This window comes from Ostrinia nubilalis, chromosome 20 (genome assembly GCF_963855985.1).
Source record: "Ostrinia nubilalis chromosome 20, ilOstNubi1.1, whole genome shotgun sequence".
Lineage (NCBI taxonomy): Eukaryota > Metazoa > Arthropoda > Insecta > Lepidoptera > Crambidae > Ostrinia > Ostrinia nubilalis.
In genome coordinates this window covers 8,583,057-8,596,127 of record NC_087107.1, presented here as the reverse complement: position 1 = coordinate 8,596,127, position 13,071 = coordinate 8,583,057, and the positions used below count along the sequence as shown (strand labels likewise).

The following is a 13,071-nucleotide window of genomic DNA, read 5'->3' as shown; positions in this document are numbered from 1 at the left end:
ACATCCGAAACTATCCGAAACTTTTGAATCGGTTATGGTTACGGATATTTTTTTATTTCGGATATCCGAAAGTGGATATCCATATTAACATCTCTAATTTCAGACTACCGTCTTCAAAGCCCGTGGCCTACGAATTATGTTTATTAGATGAGCCTAGATAAACCCGGATTAAGCAAGTAAGAGCTCCTCCTTACCCAGTATTAGGGCACTGAAACTCTTTGGCAAGTCTTGTCTTTGAATTAATGCTGTATTTTGGTATCATCTTTAGGACCCTAGTTTAATACTCGGCCTTTTACGGGGACGGTAGCGGTTGTTTTCTAGATATCTTAAGAAAAACGGTAATTTATTAAACGATAATATTCAGGTACAAATATAGTATTGTAATTTCATCTTATTTTATTTTATTTTATTTTATTTTATTTTATTTTATTTTATTTTATTTTATTTTATTTTATTTTATTTTATTTTATTTTATTTTATTTTATTTTATTTTATTTTATTTTATTTTATTTTATTTTATTTTATTTTATTTTATTTTATTTTATTTTATTTTATTTTATTTTATTTTATTTTATTTTATTTAGGATAACAAACAATTGTACAATTCAGATATGCAGTAAAGTTATACATAATATATATCTTGATGTAATTTTGTATTTTTTTTAATAACGGGTAGCTTCTAGGGTCCAGGGTTGAACTTATGTATTCGAACTGATTGCCACTAAATGTTTTGATAATGTTACAAGGACCATTTTCATTAATGTGGTAGTGTTACAAACATCTAGATTTACAAATTGATTACAAAGATTTTGTGATTACAGTGTCGTAGTTCTATCATCTAAGTGCTTACCTACCATGAGTTTACGGTTAGGTGTGCTCGCTAGCCAGTGACTTTCAAGAACTAAAATCTTCATAGATCAAAAAACGCATTCGCTAAAAGACTATTCCCACCTCTCGTTCCCACCACTGCAACTCCTGTGTAGCCAGGATCTACAGCTTGACCGCCACAAAAACCCAACCAATGAAAGTCAAGTTTGTCCCGGGGGAAAGTTAAACTGTCATTGGACCCGCAACGAAATTAATCAGAAGAACATAGGAGGAGTTCGAAATTAAGGTTCGACTTCCCTCCATTGCAAAGCGGATGACAGGTGACAAACAAAGGTTTAAAACCTTTAAGAAAAGATTATTCACCACGGACAATAAATATCAATTAAGGGGCCTATCTTATGAGCAATTAGCAACTACCTGCCAATAATATTTTTCACAAAATCGCTTAAAAGCACGGAAATTTTTCCTTGTCGCGACAAGATCGGTGTAATAAATTGCGGAAACAGATGTATGTTGTATTGAATTAAGCATCATATCACGTTCATGTTTCAGAAGATCACACTCCCACAAGAACAAGAAAAAAACGCACTCGCTAGCGAGTACACCTAACGTAACATGGTATAGTATACCTAAACTACGTATTTGCTTTCACAATCGTATACCAATGAGGTTAGTAGCCAAACTATTTATTTTCCTAATGTTCTTCTTGACTACTAGTTCCCCATTTCTTGTGACGAATAAAGTCCCAGTAAAGTGGTTACGTACCAATAACACACCGCTTGGGGGCTGATGGCTCCATTGAAATTTATCGAAAGCAATTCTTTTAAAACGGTCTATAAACCAGCAGAATGAGTATTACAAGGTGGAATTGCATGCTCTTTAACGGCTGGTGAATTTAATTGTAAGAACTAATGAAGTTCAAACAAATACTGTTAGAGCTCTTTTCTATACATCCCGTTTTTTGCAGGATCCCATTTAGTACTTTACGTGTTTCACGCGTATTCACAAACATTAGTTACTATGAGGTTATTTAAAACATCACAACTGTTAGCTACAGAAATGGAAAATGCTTAACTTTAAATATAAAACTGTATTTCAGATCACATAAAGCAAAGCAACCGAATTATATCAAAAACAAGATGGCTAACACCGTTGCTAGGCTGCAGTCCATAGACCATGGCCTAGCATCGGTGTTACCAGATCTGTCGCCAACAACAACGACAAAGAATTTAAAACATCATTTTCTTTGTAAATCACAACATTGTCTTGTCTTGTAAGTCCCTAAAGCTATTTTTATCAACGATATTACGGGAGATACGGGAGTTTCTTTACGATATAATCTGCCTCAGAGAACGCTTTGAGTAGAATGCCGTAACAAAACCGCTATACAAAGGAATGAATATATGAAAATCTATACAAGAACGCGTTTTCCTGTGTGTAACGGGGTTTACATAACACGATTAAGCATTTTTGTTATGAATTTCCACGGATTATTTAAACATTCTCTAGAACATCAGACTATTCATGTTTCTTGCAAAAAAGCCACTATTCAAAACTTACATAGAATGCGAGTTTAGCTTGGGCTAACATGTTGATTTGAATGACTTTAACATTGACACAAAAATTTTATTGAATCCTCTTAGGCCCGTTTCTACCAAACTTTTATGATTTTGAACTTGAAACTTTTTTGAACGATGGCTGGTTCACTCGTCATGTCTGTGAACAGGCGCTGCTTTCGGGGACTGGTCAATCCAAGTTATTCCAATTCATGTATGCGAGTCATTTCTACTAGTATTTAAGTATGTAATCTGTAAGTCTAGATATTAGCACGTCACTACCTTGTTTAATATACCACGCAATTTTGTATACCCATTATACGCTATACAAGAATGCATGGTAAATTCAGTGAACTGCTCCTGAATCGAATGTACCTACTACTGCTATTTCTATTTATTTATTTTAACTGGCAGACAGTGGTGACTGAGTTTGTTGCGGCGCGCTTCTTCTCAGCACTTGCCTCGAAGCGCTGGTAGGGTAAATAGATTATGAGACATGTAGAGGCTCCTTAAGAGCAAAATGACGATTTGTAAGAACTATTTATTAGTCTAAACAAATAAAGAAATTTTGACTTTTGACTTTTTTTTTTACTTTTTATCTGAGAATAAATCCTGGTATAACTGGCACATTGACAGTTTCAGTATGGGAAATATGTCAAAATGTCGAATAACTGACGATTTATTCTGAGATTAATATTTACTCTTGTTTGGTCGAATCCACCCTTAGAACAGTCCATCTCGAATCTACTTCAATTGACAGACCCACTGAAATTACAATCTTTGTGCTATTAAGGGCCATAAACCTATCGAACTCGATAACCCTAGTATACCTTAGTAGTACCTTCATATAAAATATCATCTACACGTGTTTGTTAAAATTTCAACAGAAACGTTCAGTGTAAACGCCGCTTAACGGAACGGCTTCAAGGACAATAGGTCCCTAAGGCACTGTTACACTATGTGCGCGCCAACACAATTAAGTATGCCATGTATCAAACGCAGTGCTGCCCTCTACGCTAATGTTACGTGGAATGTGTGATTCGGCTTTATTGCTTAAGTTGGAACTTTATTAGGAGACTTTAACAGCTGTATTTCATTCTTTTAGCTGCCAAATAGGATAACTGAAAGATAGGAGATTCGAATAATGTACACAGAAAATATTGTTGCTCTTTGCAATGATGATAAAGGCGGCAAAAATCAATTTACAAAATGTTTGTTTTTGCAGGTTAAAGTCTCTTGATCAGGTACTTTTCCCGCGAAAAACGATCTGTCAAACGAGTTTCCTTCATCAAATACGAAAAAAAGTGCCACAAGAGAATAGCTAACGAATGGAACCTTCTCGAATTCTTCGCAAGCTCAGACCAGAGATTATGCAGCTTAATGTTTCCCGCGAAAAACAATCTGTCAAGTCGGTGTCCAAATAAAACCGGCAAAACCGTGACACCGCCCCTGGTGAACCTCTAATACATTCAAAGTATCGAACGAAACCTCTGTGTATTTTAAAATTAGAATGGGAATTTGAAAAATTCCATTTTTCTTTTCATTTATTTTACTTTTCACTTTCAGTGGGAACAACTGAACTTTTTATAGCAAGATTTCTTTAGCCAGTTCTGTAGCCATAACTGAACTTTTTTTAAATGTTTATAACTGGCCATTACTTTCGTAGCAATGCACAGATCAAGAATGCCTTTAACTGCCATAAGCAAATAAGCAAGTTAGTGACGTAATTATTTAGCAAAACAAAACTTCTACCCCTTTGCTTAGTAAGCTGACAAGATGCAACGTGTAGTGAGTAGTAACGTGACACTCAATAGGAGTATGGTTCAAACTTGGACCAAATATTGGTGTATGCAGACAAATGTTTGCCTGTTGTCCAACGGAGGGAGAACTCAAACAGTTTACGATAGCTTAGGATATCAAACTTGGATTAAACTTATGTTATCAGTATGCTTGTCTTCATAACTTCGGAACATTAAAATCGAATTAGAAGGCAGACGGTAAATAAGCTGGAAAACCAATTTAAAAGTAAAGGTCTGGAAAGTGGTTATTATTCAAGCTGTCAAAACAAGCCAATGTGAAAGACAGTTTATTGTAAATTACTGAAAAGCGGCACTCACTAAAGATCCATTTAAAACTGAAAAAATAATTTAAGTACGCAACATTTATATACTTAAGTAAATTAAGGAAGTGGACCTTCTAATTTACACCTCCAAATCTGTTTAAAGGAAAACCTACTTAAGTCTAATTTCTTTCCCACTCGTAAATATAATGTAGTAAGAAAAATGTTTTTTTCATTTCTCGTACTCATAGGTATCCTATAATAGGCTAGTTTCCTAAAAAAAATTTTTTAGTCCGTCATGTTTAATATCAAAAAATATTGGACACATATATTTTTATTTGTCAATCTAACAAATAATTACATAGTTATGGTGCGTTGAAGTTCCGCACGACGTCACAACGTGCGGCACTTTTATGCAAGCATTGACGTCACGGGCCTCTTCTTATGAACTTTGGCGCGCTTTATCTCTTTAAATTTTCATTAGTTTGAAAAAGTTTAAGTTAACTGACGGACTAATTAAAACTCTTGCTTTTTGACCCAGGAAACATCCCTATTCATACGTATGGAAATAGTACTATTTCGTCTAAAATATTATGTAGAATTTATAGTGTGCTTTGTGAGTTTGCATTGAACGTCGTCGCTAGTGAGTGCGTCAAAAAAATCTATGAAGATTTTAGTTCCTGAAAGTATCCGCTTGGGAAGATATTTAATCCGTCATACATTTATTGTCATTTTTTACGCAACCACTAGCGAAGACGTTTGATGTAAACTCGCACTGAGTTGAAAGTTTCATGTGTGGTCTCTCAACGGACGCTATGGCAGAAACTTAGATGCAACTCAAAAGTAACTAGCAGTTGCAGTTTGGTTGCAGTTGCGTTTCACCGTCTGTTCTGGGCCTAAGCCCCCAGCTCTAATCACTATATCAAAAAAGGTACTTACATTCGTCAAAAACGGCGCATTGTCGTTAATATCCGTCAGCTCCAATATGACTTCAGTTGTCGACCGCAAGCTCTCAGTCCCCAGTCTCCCGCCCTGATCAGCCGCCATTATGAGGATCTGCCAGCGAGCGAAGCCAGACGGCTGGTCGCGGTCCAACGGCTTCGTCAGACGGAGGCAGCCGTCGTTGTCCACTTGCAGAAACGCCTTCTGTTCCTGCTTGACTAAGGAGTAGACGATGTTCTGGGGCGCGTTCCGGTCCTTGATGTCGGGGTCGTAGGCTTCCACCTGGGGAAATGAGAATTTAATTAATGTTATACCTTGGGCTAAACGGGACTCTTATAATTCCCCCCTCTTTTTCCCACCGCTGCAACTCCTGTGTAGCCAGGATCTACAGCTTGATCGCCAGCAAAAACCCAATCAGAGAAGGTCAAGTTTGTCGCGGGGGAAAGTTAGTGTCATTGGACCCGCAACGAAATTAACTATACTTAGGGTCAGTACATTTAAATAGTAATGGAGACTAGTGGTTTTTATTCGGATATTTTGCATAGTACGGAAATAAGCATATCCCGCAAAGTACCACTACTACACAATTTAATACACATGGGCCTATACAAACAGATATGTTCAGGGACACAAATATTTGTTTCTGTGGGAGTCAAACTCACAACCTCTGGCATAGTTATGTGAACAACTAGTCACTTCACATCAACTTTTACTTGACCGCCTCATCTATTAATAATACATATATATGTATATGCTGTTTGTTTTCCAAAAAATAAATAAATAAATACAATGCTTATCTATTAAAACCTACAGTAAAAATCGATTCAATTAGCGAACATTTCGTATTTTCGAATCGAATACCCTTTCTTCTCTACTAATTACTTAATAAGTGTATTTTTTTACTTTAGTCAAAACGAACAAGAAAACCATTTTAAAGCTGTCCAATGCAATATTATAACGGTGATGGATGAACATTGTTTTTCAACTTTGAATACTTTATTTGACAGCCACGGATGACTGGAGTAACTAGAATTTTCATTTTTCTTATTAATAAAGTAAAAAAAAGTTTTAAAAAATGTACAAAAGCCCCAATGCCTCCTAAATTTTAAAAGTTACAAAACACAATGTTAAAAAAGAGGTCGACAAACTTTATTTTTAAATTGGGCAATTTGTACAGTAATAATAGACAATTAACTAGTTGACAACTAGTCATGCCTTAAGGCTTTTACGGAGAAAGAGCCATTAGAAATCAAGTAACTAGTCTTTAATTACGTCCTGGGGACATTTCTCATGACTTATTATATTTTCAATTTAATGTTGAATTTCTTAATAAATAGAAGAAAAAAAAATACATTAGGTATCTATTGTGACAAAAAAGGTTGCATGCAAGAATAATGTCATAGTCATAAAGTAACTCTTTTATAATGCGAACAGCTAGGGACTGGAATTCGCTGCTTGCTGCTGTCTTTCCCGATGACTATAATCCGTGCCTTTTCAAGGCAAGAGTGAATAGGCACTTACAGGGCAGATATGCACCATCCTAGACTGCATCCCACTTAACACCAGGTGCGAGAGTGGTCAAATATCTGCCTTGTTATGCATAAAAAATACATCTTTGACTGGAAATTATTCGTTTTATGATTTTCCTTTATCGATTTTAACAGGGTAGGATCATTTGCTGTTTTGCATATTTATCGTGTGTTTTACTATTCTGTGATTGTGATTAGATCCTATTTGGTACTATCACAGAGCATGGAATCGTCGCGCGGGCGGCGCGCGATTCCATGCTCTGTGGGTACTATGGACTTTTTTAAATAGACAAACACACTGTTATTGTATATGTAATACATAATACGTTTTCTCTGCATTATAATAAGAGACAAGGTTTCCCACCAAGGTCGATTATTCCAAGTTATCACTCGCAAGGAGTTAGGTCCCTCACCTTGAAAGTTAAAGACTTAAACTATTAACAGTGTCTATAGCAACTTCGTTCTGAAACTTTGACTATGCATCTTTGAACTTTTAATCGACACTAAAAGCGCATAAGTTTTAATTTCACGCGAAAACTAACTTTGGAGATAAAGTGGGTGAAGCAGACATAGTTCTTTTTGACTTTATAGTTCTCCGTGAGGTTTGGAAGCTTGCAGGCTTGATTTAGCTCCGCTGGTCTTAAGATATTTAAATAGTATTAGGCTGAGTTGCACCACCTAACTTTAAAAGTAACTTTAACGTTAACCGGTGTTATTTGTATTGAGTTTGACAGTTTTTTGACGTTTGTCAATGTTAAAGTAAGACGGTGCAACACAGCCTTAGTGCTTTTTTCCTGTGATACAGATTTCGGCACGCATTCAGATCTAAAGCCAGCCAGTTGTTCCAAAAATACTGGCTTAAAAGCAGAATTTATTTTAGAAGGATTTTACCAAAGCTCGATTGTTAGGCAGATTAAATAATTGTACAGATTTAATAATTGTATGCAAGTACCTCAGTTTGTGTAGAAAACACGCGCGGCACTTCAGACTGACAACGGGTCCGCGCGCGTGATTTTTTATATGAAAATCACGCGCTCCGCGGCGGAGCGCGGCGTAGTGTGATAACCGCCTTATTGTCGGTTAACAGGCATAGTAATTCGCGTAATGGACTACTTGGTTGCGAGTTCGATCCCTTGCGATATAAACATTAGTCTATAATGAACATAAAATATCTGTTTGTATAGGCCAGCTTGGTTTAGCACTAAATGACGCAGTGGATGCGGGCAGCGCAGGACCGTGCATTGTGGAAAACCTTGGAGGAGGCCTTTGTCCAGCAGTGGACGTCATTTGGCTGAAACGAACGAACGAACGACGCAGTGCAAAATAACCAAAGTTTATTTATTTGTTACTTACTAACTGCGTAATATACTAACCTTAACAATGCATCCTTCATACAGTTTCTCTTCTTCGATAGTTTTCGTATAATTGTCCAAAAACACGGGCGGGTTGTCGTTCAAATTCTCGATGTTAATTATCACTTTCGCATAATCTTCGTATAAACCATCGAACGCTCTGACGTCAAGGCTGTAAGTAGTGATGTTCTCGTAATCAAGTCCGTTGTTCACTCGGATCTCTCCCGTGAAGTTACGGATCACGAACGCCTCGTAGGTATTTCCCGCGACGATGCTGTACGTCACTACGGAGGCTGTAGACAAAATTGGTTTGTTAGTGTTGGGTAGATAGAACTGTAATGAGGTCTTTATTGTATTCTAGGATCATAGGACATGGACATAACAAATTATTTCGTGGGCCATTTTCACCGATCAAAATTCTAGTGTGTTAAATAAAAGCCCCATTCAATGACAGTTCTTGGGCGACTCGCGCTGCGGTCCGAATAACTCGTAGTGCAAAACGCCTAAAGACCTAAGCTTTGGGTAGGTTTGTTATTTTTATTACATAGTGTGGTCTCACTATAAAAAGTAATTGAGTTTACTTACGCAAGAAATTAGTAAGACTATAAATGTAAAATTAAATTTTAGATCTTATCAACGAATTAAATTCTTTACACAATGAAGTTACATCCCTTTTGTTAAACAAAACTAAAGCAAGGAAACATAAAATAGACTAATATGCAAGTTCAAAAAGAAACTAACCAGTATCTGTATCGATAGCCGTAACTTGAGTGACAAGTTCATTTATATTCGCGTTCTCAGCTATGGATTCCGCCACGTACGTATCCTGAGTGAAATGGGGCGGATTGTCATTCTTATCTGCTATCTCTATCAGAAACGACTGCTGTCCCGCATTATGCTTCCCTGGTATCAGTGCTGACTCGGAATTGTCTGTGGCAATGATCTTGATGTTGTAAAAGCTCTTTTCTTCACGATCAAACATCTTTAGAGTTGTAATGTTGCCAGTGATGCTGTCAATAGCGAACGGATCTGACGGATCTCCCAACTGGTACGTCACTTGGTTGTTAGCTGATGTACCATCGGCGTCAAACGCTCGCACTTGCATCACAGGAGTGCCAGGAGGTTCGTTCTCTAAAACACTACCAGATCTGATCTCGCTGAAGATGGGAATGTTGTCGTTGACGTCCTCCACTTCTATCTGGATTATGGTTTCGGCTGCTAACTTGTAGTTGTTCTGCGGAATTGTGTGATCGTTAAAATTGTGTTAAGGTCACAAATTGTTATCAAATCAACAAGAGGCAATAAAGAATTCAAATAATTAAACAGTACTTTTAATCTTTACTATACTATAACTTCTTGCCAGAACTCTGAATTGAAATTAAATTGAAATAGTCTATGTAACTAGTCAACGATATGGCTATTATAGATAATTTATCGCTTTATGAAATTAAAATTGCTTGTAACTTAACATCGACAATCCTACTTCATTTAATTATCTTTCATTTTAATCCTCTATTATTTTAAGTTCACTGACAAGCGATATAAATTCAAAACTTGACATACTGAGGTGCTTCTCAATTGTATCTTCATCAAAGGTGTTCCCCACTTACCTGTATTCTGACAGTGAGCGTATAGTCTGTGATCTTCTCATAGTCCAGATGGTTTCCCAGTTTAATGTACGCTGTGTCCGCTTCGGGTTCTAGCACGAAGGTGTGCCGTTTGTTCGTCTGCTCAGTCTGACCCTGAACCAGTTCGAACTGGAGCTTCTCTTCTTCTGGAATGTTTGACCTGCAAAACATAGAATATATTATAAATTAGAAAGTGAACTAGAAAAATTATAACTTTGTGCTAGTATATTTGAAAAGTCTGACATTAAAGCTAAAGACGTAGCTCCAAAACATATTTTCAGCCACAGGACGTCCACTGCTAAACATAGGCATCCCCCAACGATTTCCACATCGCCTGGTTGGTAGCATGCATCTAGTGCCTTCCTGCTACTTTTATGAAGGCGTCGGTACAACTAAAAAGTGCTCTTTAAAGGTAGAAAAATATATAAAAGCAAAGTAACTTACACAGCCTTAACAGTAGCAATAGGCGCGTTGAAGTCCGCATAATTCTCTTTCAGTCTGATCGGGCCTGGGGGCACCTCGATGAAGGACGGACTCTTCTTGTTGGACTCCACGACCTGGATGTCCAGGGTGATGGAGCTCTGCAGGGGCGGGTCGCCCTGGTCTTTGACTATGGCGCTCAGCTTGAACTTGTAGCCTGGGACTTTCTGTGAGGACGAATAATGGTGTGAGAATAAATCTTAAAGACAGTGAAGGTAGGGAAGCTATACAGAACAATTAATAATATATACATGTTAAAGAAATTAAGGAAATTATAAGCAGGTAAACTGCAAGATGTAAGTTTTATATCCTGTGTCAATATAGTATTTTAAGCAATGGATCAGCTAGTTTTTGAATGGAGTAAAAAGTCAAAATTGTATTTTACTAATGCGGTTTAGAGCGTTCTATACTCGTAAGATCAGTTCAATTATCAAAGTTCTCGTAAATACGAAATCAAAAGAAAGAAACATAGCTCTTATAAAACATCAAACTTTAGTTGCAAAATTGCCTAAGCTATAATGTTTAACCCTCGCTGTACGAGGTGGGGTGTGACACACCCCAGTCCTTTAAAAATAGCCACAATTTTAAAAATTTGCAAGTGCTGAATTTGAAATTCTCAGTAGCTGGAATTATGACACTGCTGCTTCGATCAGCGTTGCAAAATCAGTCCAGCAGTGACTACCAACTGAGTTACATGCCTTTAAAGTGCGTGTGGGTGTCACACACCCCACCTGGTACGGGACGTTGTTAAAAAGTTTAAAAAAAAATCTAACAGTTTTGGTGTAATTTATATATTTTTAGCTTTGTCAATTGAATAAAATTCAATACAAATATTATTTTTCGTGATTTTTACGGTATCTGAAATTTTAAGCACTTTTAGTCAAATGAGATGACTTTTAGTGCGAATCTGGAAGTTTAGTACTGAGATCCGAAGATGTATGTGAACATACACTTATGGGCTACAATTTATACTTGGTGATACAATTTATGGGCTACTGAAATGGAATATCATATTTTATAAATAAATAAAATTGTTACGCTCCCATTTTATGCATTGAGCATACTCATTTTCTTTCATCGGAATTGTGGTAAATTGAAAACCGATGATTAAAACAAATTTATACCCTTCCAGTTTTTAATTTACTTTTAAATTATAAGAAAATACTTGTACTTTGTTAAATAAAAACGGTTGTCATAATTAAAGGCACTAATTAAAAATTATACATAGGAAACTGATTCCTAAATTATATTTATTTATATGTATAATTTAGGAATCAGTATAGTATATTTATTTATATGTATTCTTACTAACCTTTAAAATTTTTAAGTACTTATTTACTAACACTATGATCTGTATGTGGTCGAAATAAATAAATTTATTATTATTATTATTATTATTATATTGTTTCTTAATTTATTTTCTCTCCTAAGAGGCAAATTTTAGGAGCACGGGCCGAAGCCAAATGCATCCCAAATACTTTAGTTTAAGCAATATTCAAAAACTTTCTTACTATCCTGCATGTATTCAGAATGGTCGCTTTCTGTATTAATTTATAAATAGTTGGGGCTATGTCCAAGGTGCGTAGGCTAGTGTGTAACTGTCTAGGGATGACTCCCGTGGTGGAGATTACAATTGGAACTACTAAGACTGTGGTTACACGCCATTGCGTTCTGATTTCTATTGAAAGATCTCTGTACTTAGCTAGTTTTTCTGAGTGTGTAGTTTGTAAGTTGTGCGTATTGCATACTGCTATATCAATTAAATATACGGTCTTATTAGTTTTGTCATGTAAAGTTATATCGGGTCTATTGTAGTGGATTGTTTTATCAGTAATAATGGTTCTATCCCAGTATATTTTGTAATTTTCGTTGTCTAGAACTGTGTCAGGCTGGTATTTGTAATATGAACTGTGTCAGGCTGGTATTTGTTATTATTATTAAATTACAAGAACAACGGAAATTGTGTCTTTTTGTTTTTTTATGATAAAAATGTTATAATACATATTTTCAGCTCAGAGCATTTCTTAAACCTAATTAGCATACGTAAATAATCAATATTAAATATTAAATTCCACCTAAAAAAATGTTGAATGAAAATTTTATCACTTTGTATATTGGGGTGTGTCATACCCCACCTGGTACGGGACCTAACTTTTAGTCACCTCGTACACGGAGGGTTAATTGATCATCAGTATCATCTAGTGAAAATTATAGTATACTTACATCAATAGTTTTGTTCAAAAATATGACGCCGTTATCTGGATCTATGTAGAAGTACGATTGATCTGGGGAATTCGAATCTAGGCTGTAGTGGACTATCGAATTGTTCCCATCGTCGATGTCCGTCGCTGATATCCTCATCACCTCTCTTCCGCTGGGCAGGTCTTGAGGAACCGACTCGGAGTAGGACTGTACATAAAATATTGAGTTAGTGTACTGGTACCTAATTAGGTAAATAGCATTCAGGACATTTTGGGAGCATCAAACGATGCTAACAATAAACATATTAATAAAGAAGATAACGTTCTGAATGAGGGTGAAGATGAACACAGAATCGATGAAATCAAAGATCAAATAGACACATTAGTTTCACCTGTGATCAAAATCCCACACGGTGTAACATTAGCTGTAAAACCTCAAACACTCTTAATCTTAGACATGTTTTACGCAAAGCATGCCCAAAGCTTAGAGAAAGTA

General features: G+C 36.2%; 1 protein-coding gene across 1 annotated transcript in view; it reads right to left on the bottom strand.

Moving 5' to 3' along the window:
• The window catches only part of LOC135081600 (DE-cadherin), a 354,060-nt gene that overhangs the window by 37,185 nt on the left and 303,804 nt on the right, over positions 1-13,071 (bottom strand). The window contains exons 6-11 of the mRNA XM_063976346.1: positions 12,598-12,783; positions 10,339-10,541; positions 9,877-10,054; positions 9,008-9,500; positions 8,288-8,559; positions 5,383-5,667 (exon numbers count right to left, since the gene is read on the bottom strand). Coding sequence (XP_063832416.1) covers positions 5,383-5,667; positions 8,288-8,559; positions 9,008-9,500; positions 9,877-10,054; positions 10,339-10,541; positions 12,598-12,783 — 1,617 coding nt within the window. The remainder of the gene's footprint in view (positions 1-5,382; positions 5,668-8,287; positions 8,560-9,007; positions 9,501-9,876; positions 10,055-10,338; positions 10,542-12,597; positions 12,784-13,071) is intronic.